Source organism: Ostrea edulis, chromosome 3 (genome assembly GCF_947568905.1).
Source record: "Ostrea edulis chromosome 3, xbOstEdul1.1, whole genome shotgun sequence".
Taxonomy (NCBI): Eukaryota; Metazoa; Mollusca; class Bivalvia; order Ostreida; family Ostreidae; genus Ostrea; species Ostrea edulis.
This window is the reverse complement of record NC_079166.1, coordinates 11,185,616-11,209,319: the sequence shown is the minus strand read 5'-3', so window position 1 is coordinate 11,209,319 and position 23,704 is coordinate 11,185,616. Positions and strand designations below refer to the sequence as shown.

General features: G+C 36.3%; 2 protein-coding genes across 15 annotated transcripts in view; one reads left to right on the top strand and one right to left on the bottom strand.

Moving 5' to 3' along the window:
* The window catches only part of LOC125677184 (probable cytochrome P450 49a1), a 73,749-nt gene that overhangs the window by 48,710 nt on the left and 1,335 nt on the right, over positions 1 to 23,704 (top strand). For 10 of the 13 annotated variants that reach the window (XM_048915164.2, XM_048915160.2, XM_048915172.2 and 7 more), the window contains 8 exons: positions 1,472 to 1,688; positions 2,116 to 2,294; positions 2,401 to 2,602; positions 3,099 to 3,264; positions 9,836 to 9,999; positions 10,103 to 10,184; positions 10,323 to 10,535; positions 11,519 to 14,164. In XM_048915164.2, coding sequence (XP_048771121.2) covers positions 1,472 to 1,688; positions 2,116 to 2,294; positions 2,401 to 2,602; positions 3,099 to 3,264; positions 9,836 to 9,999; positions 10,103 to 10,184; positions 10,323 to 10,535; positions 11,519 to 11,641 — 1,346 coding nt within the window. In that variant the 3' untranslated portion in view covers positions 11,642 to 14,164. Of the gene's footprint in view, positions 1 to 1,471; positions 1,689 to 2,115; positions 2,295 to 2,400; positions 2,603 to 3,098; positions 3,265 to 9,835; positions 10,000 to 10,102; positions 10,185 to 10,322; positions 10,536 to 10,780; positions 11,331 to 11,518; positions 14,165 to 15,061; positions 15,079 to 23,704 lie in introns of those variants that run through there. The other 3 variants (XM_056160015.1, XM_056160014.1, XM_056160016.1) reach the window with 3 other exon arrangements.
* LOC125677188 (protein LTO1 homolog) lies at positions 13,713 to 23,002 on the bottom strand. 2 transcript variants are annotated; one of them, XR_008801747.1, is made up of 6 exons: positions 22,883 to 23,002; positions 20,289 to 20,394; positions 18,744 to 18,811; positions 17,927 to 18,041; positions 17,101 to 17,223; positions 13,713 to 15,701 (listed from the first exon to the last, which is right to left on the bottom strand). XR_008801747.1 is itself a non-coding variant. In XM_056160021.1 (5 exons), exons 1-5 carry the CDS (start codon positions 22,930 to 22,932, stop codon positions 17,152 to 17,154), a joined length of 411 nt encoding a protein of 136 aa, XP_056015996.1. In that variant the 5' UTR covers positions 22,933 to 23,002; the 3' UTR covers positions 13,713 to 17,151. The 2 variants fall into 2 exon arrangements, 1 of the variants encoding a protein (XP_056015996.1); XM_056160021.1 differs by having other exon boundaries at positions 13,713 to 17,223.

Sequence of the window (23,704 nt, the reverse complement as noted above, 5' to 3'; positions counted from 1 at the left end):
TAGGGCTCACGGCAGGTGTGACCGGTCGACAGGGGTTGCTTACTCCTCCTAGGCACCGGATCCCACCTCTGGCATATACAGAGGCGACGACGATGGTGAAGATTTATAGTGCAGACTGTCCGGTAGGAGCCCTGTTTATAGTGCAGACTGCCCGGTAGTAGCCCGGTTTATAGTGTAGACTGTCCGGTAGAAGCCCGGTTTATAGTGCAGACTGCCCGGTAGGAGCCCAGTTTATAGTGCAGACTGCCCGGTAGGAGCCCGGTTTATAGTGCAGACTGCCCGGTAGGAGCCCGGTTTATAGTATAGACTGCCCGGTAGAAGCCCAGTTTATAGTGCAGACTGTCCGGTAGGAGCCCGGTTTATAGTGCAGACTGCCCGGTAGGAGCCCGGTTTATAGTGCAGACTGCCCGGTAGGAGCCCGGTTTATAGTGCAGACTGCCCGGTAGGAGCCCGGTTTATAGTGCAGACTGCCCGGTAGGAGCCCGGTTTATAGTGCAGACTGCCCGGTAGGAGACTGCCCGGTAGGAGCCCGGTTTATAGTGCAGACTGCCCGGTAGGAGCCCGGTTTATAGTGCAGATTGCCCGGTAGGAGCCCGGTTTATAGTGCAGACTGCCCGGTAGGAGCCCGGTTTATAGTGCAGACTGCCCGGTAGGGGCCCAGCTACACTTGGTTTGTTGCAGAGGTCCGTGTTTGCCCTACTTTTAATCCTAAATTCCTTATGGGAGTTAGGAGATTGATCACTGTTCGTTATCTTCACCTTTTTCAACATGCCCTGTACTTACTTCCGAGTCTTTCTCACTAGTATCCAAAGGAGAAGTGCGAGGTAATCCGATTGGACTATAAGCCGAAAACGGTTCATTCTGAAAAATACTGAACTCGCCGAGGCAAGTTGAATATTTTTCAGAACAAACCATTTTCGGCTTATATCTCACTTAATTGTTTTTAAAGAAAATGTTTTAAAAGCCTTGAGATGAAATAAAAAAAAGAGGCGTGCGTATTTTATCTTAAAAAGTCCCTCTGTTATTGTTTTTCTTTCACGTGTCTGTAATCACTTTCTGTGAACTCTAGTGAAGCTGAGAGTCTAAAATTAGCACAATAGATAAAGGTTGTAACCTTGGCTATATCATTAATTTGGATGAATCCATTACAAGATAGAATTTGTTCATTAACACTAGCTGAATGAAAATATGGAAAGAAGATGGCAGAAATTTTAGCCCAAGGTTTGTTCCGCCAAGGGAACATACTATATGGATACTGAATTTAATCATAGGAGACGCTCTAAAACCAGGACAGACTACATGTAGCTTTCACCACATGGCGGGAAATCTGACCTGAACCTGTCTTTGGGTAGATTTTATCTGAGGGAAGGAGTAGGGGGGGGGGGGGTAATATGCTACAACATCGGTATCAGTTATTCAATATACATGCATGTTTCTGGTATTAACTATATATAGGCTTTTTACATTTCAGTAAAGAACAGGGATATTCACTTATACTTCCAAGAGCTCCACAAGCGCCATGGTAAAATGGCGAGGATTCGCCTTGGATCGAAGAATTGTTTAGTGTTGTTTGACCCGGAACTAATTAGTGCAGCCATGGCACAGGAAGGAGTCTACCCAGAACGATACGCGGTACCTATAATGGATGCCTATGTGAAAAACACGAAACGATGCATGCTGAGTCACCAGTAGGCATTTTACAAGTACAAAAATCCAAATAGCTACTGCGTGAATCATGTGCATTTTACAACCAATTCGAATATCTCTTTATCTGTTATAGTATTATGCCCTCGATATACAGTGTATAGGTTTTTTCTTGAGTGATTTTCCTTTGGTCTGTTTGTCTATAGTAAGTACCCCATTCCTTCAATTTTAAACCTTGTCATAACTTCCGTGCTATATGAGATACTTTGGTATTTTATCAAATGAAAGGAGGTCAACGAAAGGTCAAGGTCATACTTTTAAGGTTGAATTTCAAGTTAACTATCGATTTGAAAATTACACACGAAACAAACTTCATATTCAATGAAGTGAAAATTTACTGAGTCATTATTTCTTCCAGTAGATACATGTACCTAGGAAAATATATCTTGTTTTTATCCATGGCTATTTTAGAAAAGGTCCAGATTGGCAAAAAATACGAAGCCCAGCACAGCAAAGCATTAAACCATCAGTCCTTCGGAAGTATATAGTCCCTCAACTCCAGTGTGCCGAGGAACTGGTCACGTGGCTCAGTAGTCAAGGTGATAACAACCCCAATGTCAAAGACGCCTTCATGAGATATTCAGCTGATGGTAAATACCACGAAAGTAGTTTATCTTATCTTCTTATTCTATATCATATGTTATTCAAGTAAAACATCAACCAAATGCTATTCACTTGACCGCTCTACACCCACAGCCAATTCCGCCGTTGCTTTCGACAGAAAGATCGGCTTCCTTCGTAGCATGCAAAAACCTGATCCAGAACTTGAAATATTTCTGAACAGCATCAGCCAGTTTATGGACGTCATTGGGCAGAGTTTATTTACTGTTCCTTGGTTCAAGCTATGGCGTACAAAATTATACACGGAGTTTGAGGGCGCAGCTAACACTGTTTACAGGTATACTGGGTTTTAAGGACATACGTGGCGTTTCTGACATTTTCTCTGAAATTATTTTTTTCGTCTCCTCGATGTGAAGAGTTCGTGTATGATTTTCGAAATTGGTTTATTTTCTATCGGCCCGAGTAGCTCAGCGGTTAAATAATCTAACTACATGTGTAGTAATGCACAGGTCCTGGGATCGATACCCGATTGTTGCAATGATTTCACTCTCCTTTTATACAACTTGCTGCAACGCATAAGAGCTGACATTACATTTTTACTTGCAACAAACAGGAACTATCAAAATTTGTTAACTGTAAAACAGACAAGGTAATCCCCTCCAATATCTTTTGTAGAATCGAGATCGAATGCAGGCGAAGTTACGAAAAATCATATGTCATTGAAAAATGTCACGTATGTTCTGAAACCGATTCACAGAGATGTCTTACTACTTTCATGATGACATCATGCATGGTTTTCAAAGAAACCCATCATTTCTTTCTTTAAATTTTAGAATTAGTGGAAAATATATTGATGAAGCCAGGAAAGAGCTAGAGAGGAATCCGAACACGACTGATGGCGACCTGACGATTTTAAATTCCATTATTCAAAATGAACGGATGCCGAATGCGTTCATTGTGAATCTCATGGCGGCCATTCTGTTTGGTGGGGTCGAGCAGGTTAGGCAGCAGTTCTAAATGTCGTTCTTTGACACTTTCCATATTAAGCTATGTAGTCCCACTGTTCGTTGGAACAATGTGTTGTCCGATGCCTCTACTTTTTATACATACTATCCAGAAAAAGGTTCTAAATGGTCACTGGATGGTTAAGCATTGAGAGTATGATTTAGTGTATTAGTATGGCCTTCAACAATCTGAGTACACACGGTATCTTATATATTTCACCTGTCTTGACGATTGATTGATAGAATTATAGGTCAATACCGGATCCCTCAAATGAACTTTTAACTGTGATCAGCATCCTGTTAGCTCTTGAAACCTTTCTTTCTTGGAACATGTATCAGTGTAATATCCCAGTTCATAGAATGTTTCGTACCGGAGCTTGCTGGTTGTACAGAGTGTATATTGTATAAAGTTCCACTCAAGAATTTTCACTCATATGAAGACGTCGATCACCATTTCCGGTGAAGGGCTGCACAATTTAGGACTATGTTCGTCGCTTACGGCCATCGAGCAGGGCGAGACCTTTATCATGCCACACATACTGCGACACGGGGCCTCAGTTTTGCCTCTTACGACAAGCAAGGGGTACTGAAGACCTATTCTAACCGGGGTCAATTCATTCATTTATTCACTAATAAACCATTCACAATGGTACATGAGGTACATAAATATGATTTTATAATTATATAAACAACATTGCCAATGACACAATTATATAAATAATACATGCATGTTCATTAGCACAAAACAGAGATACACGGGGGCATAATGCATACAAAGAGATTCGGGAATTGATAAATATACATGTAAAAGAGGACAGCAGATTAACTCCTGGATTTTAGAAATAAATATATACATGTAATATAGTTTATTTTAAAGTTTGATGTTGTCATTAATTCTCTAGATTTTAGTGTATTTGGTACATGACAATATCTAGAAGCCAAAAATTCTATCCGTAAAGTAGATAGGGATTTACATTCTAAGATAAAGTGGTATTCGTCCGCTAATTTACCAGTATTACAGAGTGTGCAATTCCTGTCAATTGCTGGATTGATACTGCCTACCTATTTCTAAGGGCAAATGGTGGTTTGTTGTTCTGAATTTAACAAAGGGTTTCCAATTTCTCTCTCGAAAGAATGCTTAAGTATGAAATAAAGAATATGCTGGAGTTCCTCATTAACAATATTTTCATAGTCTTTGGAAATTAGGTCTTTCAATAGTCTCTTGGAATTTCCATGGGCACGAATTGTGCTCCTTTCTTAGCTGACCTGTTTTTATATTCTTATGAAGTAGAATTTATCTAAAAAGAGAAGGAAAAAATCTCTTGATGTGGCCTTCAATTCGACTTTTAGATAGATCGACGATGTTTTATCTATTAGCAATAATAATTTTCATTCATATGTTGATTCGAAACTTTCAAAATTAAGGTATTTATTTATTTTTTAGAAAAATGTAAACGATAAAAGAAGCAATAATTTCTTCCACTCGCGAAGAAATATATGACAAAATCTTTTGATTTATCGAAGGATTTTTTTTTTTTTTTTTTTTAGAGAACTTACATTTTATCCCAAAACCTTAAAATTTGCGTCATTTATCAAAATTGGCAGAAAATAGTAAAAATTACTACTTAGGAGACAATATTTTCTATAAAATCTGTAAAATCTAGGAGCTTCGCTCCCCCCCCCCCCGAGCTTCGCTCTGGACGCACAGGGGGCCTCAAGGCGGTCCCCAGACCCCCCTGCCTCATAAACATGCGCCCCTAACCGTAATTCCTGGATCCGCCCCTGCGCATGCAATTTTCACCAAGAAAGTTCTAGGGTTTTCGTTGACAAGAATTCTAGGCTGGTTGAAGATCGTAGCGGCTACGTAGTGGCTAGCCGGTGCAATGAAATTGAACGAACATCTAGGCTAGAATTATTTCATACAATACGTTCAATATATAGACCTAGATACCTAGCCCTAGTAGCTAGGCTAACCGCTACGATCTTGAACGCAGTCATGCTCTTAAAGCTGACATGAATTAATAAATATAGTATAATTCTATATGTCCGCCATATTTCTTTGATAATCCGCCATATTAGTTGGATATTCTATTGTTATATGTATCAGGGTTCGCATGGTATATAAGGGTACGAGTTGTGCTACGCTTCACTTCACATCAGTGTCTTCGATTTACCTGTGCGGGTAGCTTCGATAGGTAACACGTACATCTCCGATACTAATTTATAGGACACCAAGAAGAAATGAAATCACGTTTTGAAACACCATGCAGTGCTCAAAATTACGATAAACATATCGTACAGTAGTAAATCATTCTAAAAGCTTTGGATAAATAATTATAGAATGCCTTTTCTTTACGTGAATGTGGTACATTTGCAATAAATACGTCAAAATTATACAAAAACGCGGAAAAATATTTCATCTATTATCTAGATCTATTGATAAAATGGAATAAGCAAAGGGTATAAATTCTATACCATTCACACTTACTTCAAGCAAAATGCAAATACATAAATGCTACTATACCGTAAAAGAAGACATGGTCACGTATGCTCGCCATGAAAAAGCATCGAATGACAATGATTATTTACCTGGGTCTACTCGTAATATCTGTAAAGGACCGAAGATGTACGTGTACACTTGTCGAAAATACTCAAAGTAGTAGTAAAACTCCCTTTATTAGCATAATCCATGAAACAAAACGGTACACTCCATTTGTATTCCAACAGTAAACAACATTGTCCATTGTACAGACTGCGACACACTTAGCCCGTGCCGATCAGCTATCTTCAATCAGGGGAAGTATCAGAGTAGAATATTTACCCTGTATTGTGAATGAATCCTTATACCGTATGATTTGCTTGTCAGAGTATTGCAGATTTATAAATCAGGAAATCTTTTGGGTACATAAATTGTTTGTGCATAGATAATTTGCATATACAACACTGCACGAGTGTATGGAGAGAGAGAGAGAGAGAGAGAGAGAGAGAGAGAGAGAGAGAGAGAGAGAGAGAGAGAGATTCAAACGATGATCTTGTAATAATCGCGCTCTTATTAAGACAAATGATATCGTTAATTCAATACATGTATAACAGAACAGTAACTCAATATTGCTCTCATTAATTGATATTACAGATTTATTTGATTCATTTAAAGCATGCAATAATTAAAAATTAAACATATCTTTAAATAATGTTATTTTCAATTACTTCATTTTATGCTAATTCGGCGCTTAATAGATCTTATATATCTATGCCATTTTGCTTTATTACATTCTGCGTCGGATGCAAATTGTAGTAATGTAAAATGTAATAATTGAGTTTATCACATGCGTAGTTATCAAGCACATAGAATTTTTTTTATTTAAACATATTTTATTGAGAAACTCAACAGGATTGGGCAACAGGCATAGCCTATATATGTAGGCCCTCTCCCAAATACAAAGGTCAAAGTACTTAGAATCAAGGGAAGGGGCCAATAGTGTCTGTCCCCACCTTTGATAACAATATCCACTTTTTTGTTATTTTGTTTGTTTGGTTTTTTCTTATGTTTTCCGCCACATTCAACAATTTTTCAGTTATCTGGTGGCGCCCAGTTTTTGTTGGTGGAAGAGAGAAACCAGATACAATGTACCCGGGAAGAGACCATCGACCTTCCGAAAGTAAATTGGGAAACTTTCTCACTTACCGGCGCGAGCGGGTTTCGAACCCACGCCGACAGATGCAGAAGTGAGAGGCCGTTATTTTGTAATGCAAATAAAAAATATATTGGGTGACAACCCCTCCCCCTAAAATTGACCCCAGCTTGAAAGTTCTGATATAATAGTAGAAGACACACACCACCACCAATTAAGAAAATGAAGATATTATGAGGCACTCATAGTAGAGGACTCTAACCACCCCATCCCACCCCCAACAATGGAAGAAAATAAAGTGTAGGGGGAAATTATTGAGGCAGTCAAAATAAAAGACTCTTGTAACCCTTCGCCCCCACATTAGGACTTTGAACATCGGATAAAACATCTTGGTTTGTTTGGGTTTTATGTTTTATTTTATTGATGTTTTCGTTCATCCTTTTAATTATTATTTGGAATGGCAAGAAATTTTAAAGAATCAAATTTTCCATTTTTTTTCTTCCTGTTGTACCCCCCACCCCATGAAAAATGACGATACATGTCTGGTTATTACATGTACATTTTGCTTTTCAACACATGCATGCATACTAATTGTATGGTGTAGAATTGCACCCTTTACCAAGTTTTACTTCATTTACACAGTGTAAGGAATGGTAAACCAAAATCACAAAACAAAATGCATAAAGGCCAAGATAGTTTTAAGCGTAGGAACTTCATTCACGAACACATAAATACATGTATTCAGAAAAATCGCATGCATGCATTGCAGGACTATAGCATATGTGTGTTTTAACGTTTCTGTAACATGCCATAATGATTATTTTCATTTCGGAGATCTGGCGCAATGGATATATTCTGAAAATAGACATACCGCTGTACGTCGAAATTTCAAATTCAAATGTATTCGATAAGATGTTAGTATTCATAAATTAGTAAAATTCGTGTTGAGGTTTTTTTTTTTATATGATACAGTGTCAATCTACTGTAATGCATTAGTAGGATATGCAAAAGGCAAGAGTATCAACATTTTTTAGTATCAATATATATATGATCACGAAAAAACAGATCTCCGAAATGAAAATAATCATTATGGCATGTTACAGAAACGTTAAAACACACATATGCTATAGTCCTGCAATGCATGCATGCGATTTTTCTGAATACATGTATTTATGTATATCCGAATTCATATGCCGATTTAGATATCAATAAAAACAAAGCTGCATAGTTTGGGGGAGGGGGTTCAAATGAGTCTGATGAAATTAAAAGAAGGAACCCCACATTTGCATTCAAACTAGATGTACTTCAAAATGATTTTATTTCTGCTCTGACTGAAAGCATGATTCTAAATTCGGGAACGAATCTTGCATACAAAATAATCAATAGGGGAACACATAAATCCGAGCTCCTTTGGAATTTAATGAAATGCAGATATTCACCTTTCTTTCAACACGAATTGATGTTGTTTCAGGCACGTATACAGGGGGTTGGGGTGGGCAGGGAGGCTGGGCTGGTCTGATCTCCCCACTTTTTTGACAATTTACTTTTTTCCGTTATTCTAACATACAAAGTCAGTATTTTCTACATGCACAGTTAAAACTGATATTTTTTTTTCCAATTTGTAATGAATTCAATTATAAGCATCAACTCCTGTAAGTTTTTAATATATTGTCAATAACAAATTTTTAAATAGCTGAAAATTTTTAATGCTTGTTAGCTTACCATTATATCAGTGATCAATTTTCTTTCCTTCTGTGAAATGATATATTGTACATCGAATTAGGACAGTCTCTCTCTCTCTCTCTCTCTCTCTCTCTCTCTCTCTCTCTCTCGTCCAATCAATGAATATGGACATACGGAGACCGTAAATAATTATGTGGTTCCCAAAGAAACAATAAAACTATATTTTCGTTTATACATTTCCTTTTATATGTGTCTTTGTGTAATCAACTGTTTATTATGGATTGCAAATGTAATACCCGCATTTTTAAACAGATGTATATTTTCGATCATTATTCTCTTATTTGTATATCCAAGTTTGTATATGATCATCGATAAATTTTGAATTGAGCACGCAATATATCCAACCAGATGTTCAGTGTATATGATTAGATTCCCGATTTCTATAAACTGCAAAACCTCGACCAGACAAGCATTCAATACAGGAAAACTTTTCGACTCTGACATCTCCCCCGATTGAATACACCCTATTTGGCACGGGTGAAGTGTGTCGCAGTCTGTATAATGGAATGACAACTTGTTGTAAAGTTCTAACGAGATACAAATGGAGTTTATCATTTTGTTTCGTGGATTTATCAGAATAAAGAGAATCTAATATTTTCGGTAAGTGCACATCTCCGATACCTGTTGAATAGACGTCCGTATTTGATACGAGTTTTTTTGGCGAATATGCCACGTGCATTACATATTATGCATATGGCATGGACCTGTATTTTGCAAGAATTGATATAAATAATATATTTTATGCTCTTTGCTTATTCCATTCTATCAGTATGTAATTGGCAAATGATTTCTCCGCATTTATATCATAAACTCCAAATACTTGCATGCACTTGCAAGTATGCAAGAAAAGCTTTTTTTTTTTTTTTTTTTTTTTTTTTTTGCATCTTTTCTAAATTATCTAAACTTTCGGAATGTTGCATTGGTATACAATAAATATTTTGTAATTTTGAGCAGAGCATAATGTTTTAAAATGTTATTTTATTTGTTTCGCATTCCCTACATATTACTATCGGAGATGTGCACTGGTCGAGTCCACCTAGAAAAATCACTCAGGTGTGACAATCACATTTGGGGTATATACGGGTAGAGTAAATTAGGCTACCTGAGAGAAATATGGCGGATAAGATGAGAAAGGTGTACGTATTTATTAATTCATGTCAGCTTTAATTGGTTATGCATACCGTTTCCTAGGTTTCCCAGTTGTTGATGTGGATGTTCTGGTTGCTAGGCAAATCCCCAGACAAGCAAGAGAAGCTCTACAACGAGATCGTGACCAACATAGGAGAATCTCCTCTAACAGCAGACCACCTTGGACACATGCCTTATTTAAAAGCATGTGTGAAGGAAACTTTCAGGTATTGGGAATTTTATTTGATTTTTCCCTGTAGATGTAGGAAGTCCAGTGAGTGACGAGTCCAAAAATTGTTTTCCGATTCGATTTAAGTTCACATTTTGCAGGCGTGTCCCCCCAATAGCTTCAGGGATCGCCAGAAAGCTTACCAAGGACACAGAAATTGGAGGATATCGCATCCCCACAGGGGTAGGAATTTGTTATTGTTCTAATCTTTGGATTACACAACTCCTTATTAGTCCAAGTTCAACACGTTATCACAGAATTAAATCACCATGTATTACATGTACAGAGAGTAGATACAAACTAGATTGTATAATATTGCAGACTTTTGTGTTTTTTGGAAACAACACCTTGTCTATGTCCGAAGAACAGTTCGAGAATCCCGAACAGTTTCTACCAGAGCGGTGGTTGCAGGGCATTAACGATCCCCAAAAGCAGAGACTCATGGGGCTCTGTGTTCTGCCGTTTGGGATGGGGAAGAGAAACTGCTTAGGGCGGCGTTTTGCTGAACAGGAAATCCATTTGGCTGTTATAAAGGTACATCACATTGTTTTTCAAACTTGTTCAGAATTTGCACCTGGCTGTAATTCACTGCTTATGCAATCACACTCTGTGTCAAGTCAAGAAGTCAGCACAAGTACACCTATAAATAATTCAATGGACACATATAATCAAATTGAGAATTCAATATGTTATACATTTGGTACGCCTTATTAGTATTTGAGTTGTAGACAGAGAAGTTGGATATTCATTCAAACTTGTTCTTCATTTCTCGCTGCAAGATTGTAGCTGTATTAGGGAATATCCAAGCTCGACAGGGAAAATGGGATAATGTAAATTCCAAGCATATCTAAAGACTCGCTCTCGGGAGACGGGAGGGGTGTCCCAATTTTCCCCAGAGAGCTACCTCTGCAGTTAATGCAAGTTCATGAATTTTTTATCACTTTAACAAGTTCATTACTTTCATTAAGGAGGTATGCTACACCAGAGAAATTTGATATGGATGAAAAGTGGAAGATATGTTCATTGTGAATATGAAATTGAAAACTTTCAAATTTACTTCATTTACACACAAAAATGCAGTTTTAGTAGAAATCAATCTGAAAAACAAAACTCCTTCTGGACTCGAATCCGCGATCTACATTTCAGCAGTCGACGTGCTAACCTACTGAGCTAGGCGATGATTGTTGAAATGAATAGACAAATATTGCTGGTATTTATATTTTCCATCCATGTTTTAAAAGAAAGTCAGCCATTACGACGATGTAGAGTACCTTCTTAATTAAACCATGCAAGGTTTTTCATGAATGATCTGGCGTCAACTTTCTAAAACAAATTAATACAATGAATAATATCCTATAGGGACTGTGCTTTGTCTGAAGTTGAACATGTTGCACTCGAAAAGAATTTCATTTGGTAAAATAACATGGCATAAATCTGAGAAATTGTGTTATTGTTACAACCTCCCCAAATTACTTTACACTGACAGCAGAAATTAACAATTTTCGGAACATTTTCAGATTTTACAAAGTTTTAAAGTGGAGGTAACGGATGAATGCAGGGACGCTCTCCCCAAGTACACGACATTTGCAGTTCCTGATCGACCAATTAAATTCATCTTCAAACGGCGACGCAGTCCTTGAACTACATTGTATGTGCGGATTTCATGTAAGCACCACGTGACCGCAAAGCTTCGATGATCTGTTTGCACGACAATAACATTTTGTATCTGATTTACAGAGATCAGTTATATTCGTCTGTGTCTTTCATCACGCGTAAGCGATTCTATATATTATTGATTATTGATATGGTCAGTTTAATGTATACCAACGGATGTCCCATGTTACAGTAGGTGTGGCATGCTAAAAAACCCGCACTGCTCAATGACCGTAAGCGCCGATTTGAAGCCCTTCACCGGTCTTGGTGACGTCTCCATATGAGTGAAAAATTCTCTCGAGAGACGTTAAAAAAGTTACAATCAATCATGTAAATTATGCCAATACGCAACTTCCGAGATATCAGCTCTTCTGTGATGGAGGTACGTTCAGTATTCTGTTGAACGCTTGGGTGGGTACAAGATGTATACACATATTATAGACTAGCTATGTAAATAAGGATAAAAGTTATGAAAGCGTAAATTTTGTTTATACCAGCCGTTGGTATACATTAAACTGACCATATCAATAATATTTGATCGTATTACACCGTTAAATTAAATATGAAATTATTTTTTATTTCCTCTTCAGCACTAGTGATACTTTAATCAAAGAAAGATGGCGATTATCGATTTTTGTTTGAGCTATTTTATTATTAAATACCCATAAACTTACTAATATTGTGTGTCCCTGCAGTTTGGGTGCTTGCATGGTGTCTGATAATCGGCCTTTAAGGCAATATATGAAGGCAGTGATAAGTATTTGTACCAACCGCAAGTGGACGAATGTATGTTTTGCGTCTCACTGTGCGCAAGAGTTCCACAAAGGGAAAGAACTATTGGGCAACTCGGATATAGCGTTATTAGTCCCTTTCTTGCCCCAGAGGAAACAAACAATATTCTAATTTAGGTCTGATACGTTCACAAATTTCATTTAGACAAAATGTAGTTGACATTATTACAATTGCAAACAGAAAGCTGTTTAAAAAGGCCCAATACACTAATAGAATTGAACTCACCCAAACATGTCAATTAAGTTATAATGAAATAATACAAATAAATTAAAGAGAGGGTATCCATGCTGGTTTTCATGGGGATCTTTGAAAATTCAGATTTTCTAAAGTCGAAAAAAAGTTTAAGTCTCCAAAAAGGTTTTGATCCTCTACAACAAGCTTCTGTCATTACCGAGCTGAGGGGATCCTTGTTTGTTAAAGGGGCGTGGACACAATTTGAGCTAAAAAATTTCAAATGTCATTTTTTCCATTATTTATTATTTACAATACTTAACTAAGTATTTCTAACGGTCAACCAAAATTTGAATATCAGTTGTTGAATTAAAAGTGAGATACAACACTCATAATTCTTTGTTATGTAAACAAGGCTCGTGCCATGTTTTTGTGTACATATAGATTATTTGTTATGTAAACAAGACTCATGCCATGTTTTTGTTTACATATAGATTATTGTTGTGTAAACAAGGTTCGTGCCATGTTTTTGTTTTTTGTTTACATAAAGATTATTTGTTATGTAAACAAGAATCGTGACATGTTTTTGTTTACATATAGATTATTTGTTATGTAAACAAGAATCGTGACATGTTTTTGTTTACATATAGATTATTTGTTATGTAAACAAGGATCGTGACATGTTTTTGTTTTCATATAGATTATTTGATAGAAAATGGCATGTTTAAAACAAAATGAGAAATGCCAAACACTAGAAACTATTTAATTGTGTTCAAAATTAACTTGTAAATTAAAAATCTGCTTTAAACGAAACTTTTACTAGTATATTTAACTTAAGTAAACAAAAACATGGCGTGAGCCTTGTTTACATAACAATGAATTGTGAGCTCAGTATCTCCCTTGTACCTCAACAACTGACATTTAAATTTTTACTGACCATTAGAAATACCGTAGTTATGCATTCTAAACATTAAAAATTGAAAAATAAAATTTGAAATTTTCAGCTCAAATCGTGTCCATGCCCCTTTAACACCTCATAGTGACTATGGTCCATGTGTATACCCGCTAGTCATTTAAAAAAAAACAACACATCAGAACTTTTTTACATGGAATATTTTAAATCTTCAGGAAGATGACATAAAATGGATTTCTTTCAGCAATTCTTTATTCCAGGTTCTCACAGAGATCTACATGTAAATGTATTTACAACTTGTTAAGTAAATTCAATTGCAATTCAACAGTTGTGTTTCTCAGATTTTGATACTGGTAACCATGCACTGATAAATATTCTGTACCTTTCAAAAAATCTACATTAAATATTTTATGTTTCACCACATTATGTTTTTCACATGTACCTTTTGTGAGTATATAATTTTAAAACTGATTTCTTGGACTGCATGTTTTCTGTATTGCATTAATTATATATTATTAATATTTCACAGTATGATCTATTAACCAATGCCTATACAAACACCTTTTCATGTGCCGTAATATAATGCTGTATTGGTTTAAAACTGTTTTTTTCTAATAAATTATATTTTATTTTACATGCTGAGTTTATTTTAGTTTTATCATTAAAACAAGAGACCCACAGGCCTTATCGATAACCTGAATACTAGTGAAAAAGTATCACTACTTCCATGGGCTATGGAATCTAGAAAAAAATTCCTGTTCTGAATATCTAAGCTAAATTCTAATGTTCAGCAACAGTATAAAACAAGATGTGTTCTTAAAACTTCACTGCCCTCAAAAGTGCATACACTGATGAAAGACTTTAAATAATAAGTGTATTAACATTAAAACATCAAAATATACGACTAATTTGGACTCATCCAAAAGTCACAACCCTGGGTTGTGAAATTCACCATTTTTTTGTACATCCTTTTCTGCTATTCCTAAGTATGCATTTAGATTTTATTCAGTATCAGCAAACTTGCACATGAATATTATATACTAAGTTTGGCCCCACCCTGGGGTCAAAACCCTTACTCTGGGGACAATCAAATTTACAATTTTGGTAAAAGACTACTTGCTCTATCCATTTAGTTTCAATTTAGTATCAAAAGCACTAAAGAAGATGTTATTTAAGTGTTTTACACTACTCCTACTCCGGGGATCATGAAATTTACAATTTTGGTAGAGGTCTTCCTGCTCAACATCACTATGCATTTAGTTTTTCTTATGTGTGTGGCTCTTGAGAAGAAGATTTTTGAAAATTGGTCAATTTTGGGCAGTTTTTGCCCTTACCCTAGGGCCCCAGGGGTGCTGGAGTCCTGAAATTTGCAATTTATGTCCCTCTTGTCCCAATGATGCTTGATACTAAATTTTAAAAGAATTGGACAAGTAGTTATCGAGAAGTTAAAAGTGTTCAATTGTTAACGTATGACGGACGCAGACCAATTGCAATACAATGTAGGTCACCTGAATGACTCATATCTTTGCAGTAAAAGTTAGGCAGATTTTTGAAGAGGTACCCTCCAGAACACAGGTACATGCACTTCACTTTTGATGCTTGGTAGTAACACATGCTGTTTGCAAACCATATAATGTGCGATAGGTGGAATTTTGAAAGAGTCATGACTATGATGAGTTAAAAAAGATTTGATTTTTAATAATATACTGAAAATTTATTTAAGTAAAATTTGTGACTACGCAAAATTGATTTAATCCATACTGCTTTTATTAATTTAAATCAACCATTCTTATTTTCATTTCAAGTAAAATCTATTTTTCCAATCAAAGAGTTTCTTAAGTCTTTCCTTATTACTACTTCATCACCATGGGGAAGAGAATTCTACAAATAACAAGATAATCCACATCTTATTGGTAAAGACGGCAATAGATACAAAATTTTAAAGGGGGTGGTGGTGGTAAAGGCATCATTTGGGTTTCTATTCTTCTGTTAAAAACTAGCCATCTAGTTGTCACACTTGACAAATGCTCAAGTGCAGTCCAAGTTTTGTATCGATGTCAGTGAGTAAACCATTTGTCAGGTACCACAGTGAGTAAACCATTTGTCCACAGCAGTTTTCAAATTCTGACCTCTGAGTATTTTTAAAGGACTTCCTGCAGGACCAGACTTTCCTAAAAAATATTAAAACAAGAAATGGGATTAAGAAATCAAATATTTTTCACAGAATGCAAATCAAATCCATGCTTTGAACCACTGGTAAAGTTTAGTAACATTGAAAGTACATGCATATCTTAAATTAAAGACACCAGAAATGCTCATGAAACTTACCATTGAATTACATGTACATACATGTGGCTCATCTTGACATCTAGTAAACAGGCAAAGTCTCGCACTTTTCAAACTTTCAACTAAAGCTATCACCAAGGGACAATACTCTCCCAAGAACTTATTCCAACTGTGTTTGTGAAACAACGCAGGTCAAGGTCAAGACACACAATACGTTTTTTGAACAACCTTGTGCTAAATATTAATTTCTAACTTCTATCAATTACAAAATGATGGCCCAAACAAAAAATTCAGACTGTTTATACCTACTTTACTCTTGGACAAATTGGCCTTGGTTAAGGGTCATGACCTATAATCTGGTCATAAGCAACAGCATGTGTTTCTACTGACATCTCTCCATCGCAAAGAATGGCCCAAACAAATTAAACCTTTTCTTCATCAGTGACTTAGACCATTTGGCCTTGCTTCAGAGAAATGACAAACATCATCTGACCAAATTTAAGTATATATTGAAGAATTGGAGACTGACAGACATGGGGACTCCTACATACTGGTATATATAGCTGTTTGGGAGAAGGGGGGGGGTGGGTGGGTGGGTGCTATAATCAAGAAAGATACAGTTTAATAGAGTCGCAGTGTTTTAGGAATACAGATGTTATACAGGAACTCTGACTACCCCTATCCATGCATGTTCTACCTATTTGTTTCATAGAGATCCCTACTTTGTCATGGTGAGCTAGGAGATCCAACTTCTACCATATAAAAGACCCATGCACACTATGAGTATCAAGCATTCAAGGACAGTTTAATGGTGTAAAATATCAATTATGACAGGGAGAGAGCAGTCTAAGTGTATAGAACTTACCTATGTAATTATTGTATAACAATAAAACAGGTTAATATCAAACCAGTGGTGTAATTTCATTCCCCCACCAGTGACACGGTATTCACCCCATTAATACCCCCCCCCACTCACACTCCTTGATACCCTTCTCATGTTCTCACCAATGCTATATCTTTGTACCCAGATTGCAAATCTCATACCACAGGGCTCGAAATTAACATATGCCCGTCAGTCTGTGACTGGTTGAAAGTCTGGCGGACTGACATACATTTGTTTTAGTCAGTCTGATGGGACTGGTCAATTTTCTAAAACGTCATTTTGGAAAACATACTTATGGAATCTTAAACACACATTTGGCATTCCTCTGTAGATATAAGATGAACCAGATTAGTAAATATAAATCTCACGTAAGTATTACAATATTTACTGAGGTTTCTTACCTTCGCGTGAAGGCGGTATTTAATTAACAGACTCCTCAGATTCCGTCTGCATCAGAACGACATTCCTTTCTCGCCAGGCTTGGAGGTCTGGTATTCCATGTTGATTGGTAGAAGAGAGTTCACCTGTGAACACCAGTAAAAAGGTTCATCAATGAGTTTAATATTAACTGGTGGTACTTATCATGGTGTGGGCATTCTGAATCATGGAGTCAAAGCCAAATATTTACATTTCCGATGCTTTTTGCCTTCAATATCTTTACCAATTCTAATGATAGCCCTTTCCTCATTTCCACTACTTTGAACGATGGACATGTGAAGGGGAGTTAAATTTCATGTTTGACATAAAATCAATTTTAACATGTCTACATGTTGTACACAAATGCCTTTTCTTTATGATATATCTGATGATATGTCTATCATGTGCTTATCCGTCACTGACATCAATCTGTCATAATTACTCATCATTTTCCCCTTGCATTGAATGGACAAGTGCTCCGTTATTACCAATTGTCGAATTTATCAAAAATTATTCTTTTCATCATGCTGACAACATATTTGGTGTGCTTTCCAACATTGAAGAAATACAGTTTGATGTGGCATATTCAGGTTTACATATTTGTTTGCCCCGAGAATATGCGATAAGCCAACGAAGATAGTTGGTACATATTCGTTTTCCCTGAGAATACGCGACAAGTTAACAGAAGATAGTCGGTATGTATTCGTTTGCCCTGAGAATACGTGACAAGTCAGCAGAAGAAGATAGTCGGTACGTATTCGTTTGCCCTGAGAATACGCGACAAGTCAACAGAGGATAGTTGGTTGGTACCTGTTTTATCTTGGCTCTGACCTGCTCCAGTTTATCAAACAGTTCCTGGTTTGTGGGATCTGACAAAGGCATTGTATCCACAAGTCTGACCACACTCTGCAAAACCTTGCATACTCTGAAACAGAAAAACAATTATCCAATAAACTTTGGAGGGCGATCCATTCTCATGCACTTACAGTACAAGAACATTCATTTACAATAATGCCTCCAAGATACACAATACGGAATCTTCCAATTGCCAACTAGTTATTTCCCTTTGTTGAACTCTTCTGTGTAATGAGTTGCTTTAGATTTTTGTATACAAATGCAATACCCCCGGTAGGTACAAATATGAATCAATGCCTAAATGAACATCATCAGCTGTCATGCAAGTTTATGAGTTTTTGAGGATGAAATACCTTGACAAATATTGAAATTCACTTATTCTATTTTTTTGTTAAAAATATTAAACCATGTCCAAATGCAAACAATCTAATTAAAATCAGAAATTAGATCTGCTCACATAGTCTATGTGAGTGAATCTAACATGAGGTCATCTAATTTTAATTAAATTGAAATGCAAATAAACAGTAATTAATTCCATACATTTAATTCAATAGTCGAATATGCCGGTTTCAAGATACATTGGAGTTATTTCCCTTTGAAGAACTCTCGTACATAGTAAGGTGCGAAACAACTTGTTTACATGCTGGGGTGGGACTAATATTCATCACACTGCATAAGCGAATGTACTCAGTAAGTTTCTCATACGCTGTTTCATCACCTGAATTCACGCGTCTCGTATTGTCTCTATATTAAGCTTTACCAAGTTATCTACCTTTGCTTCTTTTCATCATCTTTTAATTTTTCCAACAGAGTTTCACAAAAACTGGAGTAAAATCCAATCTGCAAAATAGAATATTTTCAAACTTGAGAAGAAAACTGTGGGATATGAGTGATTTACTATATCAGCTTTTAAAGGTGAAATCAACTGTAGAACATGTCCAACTCTTAGATCCTCACTCATTGTCTTTTAACAGGCGTAAAAAAGATGTGTGGTTCTGGTTTCCCGACCTACCTTATTTTTCAATCCCCAACCCTAATTTTTTCAACTCGGGATAAGGGTCCAATTATTGCAATTAAATCATCTGACTTTGGTTACCTCCAAAAAGTTGGGGGAGGTAGATTAAGGTAGATTGATCCTCATGTGATGTCATAGATTTTTGCAAAAATCCTAATTAAATTAAACTTTGCACATGATAGAAATATATCTTTCAGGGGAATTTTATTCACTGGAGTAATTAAAAAAAGAGGTAACCTATTGATAGTGAAAAAGTTGAAATTTTTCATAGATAATCAATTATTTAAAATGAAAAAAAATGTTGTCAAGGGCAATAACTCTTATCATGGTATTTCCTCTACTGTATTTTCTATCATAAAAGGATTTCTCTAATATCCAAAATTAATCTATACACATTTATATATTAGCAATTTTTCTAAACTGTTTACATAAACATTTTGTCATTTTACCAAGTTTTTATCTATTTTTATTGTTCTGTTTTACGAAAATGTGTGATTTTCTGATGTTGACCTATACTTCTGTTTTTGTATGTCTGACATCTTAAAAAAGTTGGAAACATATACGTTTTCTTTGGATTTTAATTGAATTAAGCTCTATTGAATGGATATTACCATGGATATTAATGCAGTCTTTTTTTTCACTTTTGACCATTAATATTGATAAGTCACATGAGGGTGGAACTACATCATCAAATATCCACTGGACATACAGGTCTTTTAAATACTTTGTCCACAAAAAAACCCACCAAAAAAACCCAAACTCTCCACCTACCCTACCTCTGTAAAAAATTAGAACCACACAAGTATTTCTTGGCCTATGCTTTCTAGAGTTAAGACATATACATTTACAATTTACAGATAGGACCATAAAGCTGTCTGAAATTAAATCTATGTTTAATATCGAGACTAAAATCAAATCCTTTGCGAGATGGAGGCAAAATATAAACACACAAAAGTTTCAAATAAATCATCTAACAATCAAATTCATCTAATAAATTAATGAAATTCAAAACAACTCATATATAATACTATTACTGAGTCTCAGACATTTAATATAATTCAAAGTTAAACTGTTCCCCAGATAGCATTTCAACTGAGCTATAAATTACAGCTCTGACCTTATGCTGTATAAATAAAAGCCAGTGTTTTGTCACCAAAAGTAAACATTTTAATTTCATTTGATAATCTAAGGATTGTTTGTTGTTTCACAACATCAATTTCACAGAAACTTTACACATGTGCTGGTGACATTAAACATGCAATTTATTAGAACAACCTTACGATTAGAATCGTGCAGCAATACCTCTGAGCCGATGGCAGAACCCTTCTGCCAGCCTAGCTTCCATCCCTCCTGACTGCCCGTCTGTTTGCCTATGGTCAGTCCAGCTTCATAACCTTCCTGGTGGAACCTGCAAAATATTACAATTAAAATGAGCATGTGACCACAAAACACTTTAACAGAGAAATGAGCTAGTTCACCTACAGTTTGATTTGCCCCTACAAATTGCTAAATTTGTGTTTTTACTAAACATGTGTTTTTTAATTAGGGTGTGGTATTATATATGTATATAGACCCCTACTCTAATAATTACAGACAAAATTACGGGTTCCTGTGAAACTATTTACAACAGTTCCCGCACAATCTCCATATTTGGCAATATAGCTTTATTAGCTATAGGCTATAATAGAGCTAGTAATCATAAGATGCTCCTTATATGTCCCTTATGAAGAATTTTGATTCAAAATTGTCAAATATTTAGGTAGTGCTGTTCCGATAATCGATTATAATTGAAAATCAATGGATTATTTTTTTCATTTCAATAATAGATTTTTCAAAATGTGTTAAGGTGTGTATTCTGCAGATTTTTCAAGCCCAGTTTGAATTTTCTCTTTCATCATCCAGCAAGAAAAAAATCCATAGTTTGGAAATATTTTGGATTAAAAGAACTAAGAGGTGGGGCACCATGAAAATATAATCTTGACATAGCAAACTATGCAGGAAATCTTACCAAATAAAGCTAAGCACAAGATGCTAAATCTATGACAAAAGCTTCAGACAATGAATTTAGTTTAGTCACTGACAGGAGTTCTGAATCATTTTTATAACAAATTGTTCCTTCGCTTTTAAAAATAAGACTACTTCCACTCTTTGATGGTATGAGGGGAAAACCATTCTTTCCTGACCGTGGTTCTGCATGAAGGAATCTGCTAAACCGTTTCCTATTGTTCTGTGAAGTGATAGCAGTTTGCTGGCTACATCCACGTTCACTCTGTTGTTACTGAGCTTGTACATCATGCTGAGTCTTGCTGTTCTTCTTCGTTCTTCTAATGATGTCCACTCTAGTTGATGCATCATGTCTGATACAGATGAGGTGTTGCGGTATCTGTTCAGAATATACCTTGCTGCCCTGCGTTGAACCATATCCAGTTTCTTCTTGTTAGTGTGGTAGTAGGGATCCCATACTGTGCTAGCTTATTCTAGTGTGGGTCTAACTAATGGTATATATGAGTTTTCCTTTATACTTTTGTTGTTGATGTTAAGGTTCCACTTAATGTCCGATGACATTGTAATGCCCAGATATTTAGCTGATGTTACCCTCTCTAATTGATGACCATGCAAGATGTAATCCTTCAAGATGATGTTACGGTTGTTTGTGATGGTGAGAATGTTACACTTCCCCGGGTGGAATTCCATGAGCCATTTACGTTCCCACACTGCCAACTTTTCTCAATCGTCTCGAAGTGTATTTGTGTCGATGTCTGATGTAACAGTGACATAGACAATAGTATCGTCAGCAAATAATCTTTATCTTGGTGTTAAACCCTCAGGCATATCATTAATATAAAATAAGCATAAGCTGGGTCCGAGCACTGACCCCTGTGGCACCCAGATTCAACAGAACCAGATTTGACGCTTTCGCCTTCGATGATAACCCTCTGACTGCGATTAAGCAGAAAACTCTGAATCCATCTGTTGGTCTTCCCTGTAACTCCATAGTGCTGTAATTTATGGTTAAGTAGGCTGTGACTCACTTTATCGAGAGCTTTCGAAAAATCCATCACTAGGCAATCTGTCTGTTTGCCAGCATCCATATTACAGGTGATGTCGTCGATGAATTCAATAAGTTGGGTATTGCACGACAGTCCTCGTCTAAATCCATGCTGTAATGGGTTCATGATGTTGTTGTCGTCAGCATGGGTCATAATGTGGCTAGTCATTATATGCTCCATGATCTTGCATGAGATACACTTTAGTGATACTGGCCTGTAGTTGATTGTTTCATATATCTTCATAACTCGTTTGTGTTTTTTAATTCTGAAGATGGTTCAAACTAAACTTTTTGAATGGGAATATCATTTTTTATATATCACAAGAGAAAGGGATTGAATAGCCATTTTTAAACAGGCATGGTCAAGAAAGTGCATACGAGCGACAAACAGATAATGAAGAGCGAGATGAAAGGTCTAATTTTAATTAGATTGGCGCATAATGAAACACATTGATTTCTCGAGCATGCTGCAATTTCTACACCATGATTCCACAGGTGCTTGGGTCATAACAGATGAATACACATCTAACCTTATACATATGTAAATGATTATCTAACAGATGTGTATTAATATATTATGACCTAAGCACCTGTGCACGGTTCAACAAAACTAACCTCTCAGCGATATTTGTTGAGGCTTGATATTTGTACTGACGTTACAGGCGTGAGTCCAAATATCCAGCCTCGACGAATCTCGCTGAGATTAGGCATTGACAAGTGCCATTTGACATAGACTCGGTCTATGGTTAATTTCGAACACTGCCGAGGGCGGGTGACTCAGTGAGACAAATTGAGAATTAAGGAGATAAACCAATTTCTTTTTAATTCATCTCTCATTCCACTATACCTCTCCTCAGACATGACGATATCATGAAAGATGTCATCTTCATTGTTCATCGCTACTTTTTCGTACTTGTTCTAGTTGTAAACACACTTTTACTTCACTTACAAGACAGTAAATAACATTGATGCGTTGCGAGAAAGTAATTTGTTCTTATACTATTCGATTGTCTTACTACGGAAACCAATTGAAGTAAAAAATTTAGGGGAGAATTAAGTATGTTGCAGAGCCCAAAATGGCAAAATAGATCATTTTCGTTTAAAATTCCAATCAAATTATGGGAGAGAACCTCCGTGTTCCGCTCTAAGTCTGCCACAGACACTTTTCATTTATGATATACATATGTAAATAAATAAATAGATGTAAATAGTTTACCTTTAGTTTAGTTTACCTTTAGTTTATCGTCTACCTGATCAGGATATAGGGCCCGCAGCGGGTGTGACCGGTCGACAGGGGATGCTTACTCCTCCTACGCACTTGATCCCACCTCTGGTGTGTCCAGGGGTCCGTGTTTGCCCAACTATCTATTTTGTATTGCTTGTAGGATTTATATGAGATTGATCACTGTTCGTTATCTTCACCTTTCATGTAAATAGACATCTTACTAGACTTTTCAAAGACCTCAGTTCAACAAAGTTACCCACATCTGAAGCGTCTTCTGTATATAAAGTTATACCACTATGGGATTAGACAGTCATCTGCAATGGATCAAAGACTTCTTTGTAGGTCGGACCCAACAAGTATCGCGTTACATCATCTACAGCCCCAGTACAATCAGGAGTCCTCCAGGGCAGTGTGCTTGGACCATTGCGGTTCCTGTTGTTTATT

What these genes read in the sequence shown, in the direction of transcription:
- LOC125677188 (XM_056160021.1), bottom strand. Translation starts at nt 22,932, where the DNA reads ATGAACAATGAAGATGACATCTTTCATGATATCGTCATGTCTGAGGAG. An exon ending in GATGATGAAAAGAAGCAAAG is followed by an intron (nt 18,042 to 18,743) that starts GTAGATAACTTG and finishes TTTCTGTTTCAG; the next exon opens with AGTATGCAAGGTTTTGCAGA. An exon ending in TCAGAGCCAAGATAAAACAG is followed by an intron (nt 17,224 to 17,926) that starts GTACCAACCAAC and finishes TGGTGTTCACAG; the next exon opens with GTGAACTCTCTTCTACCAAT.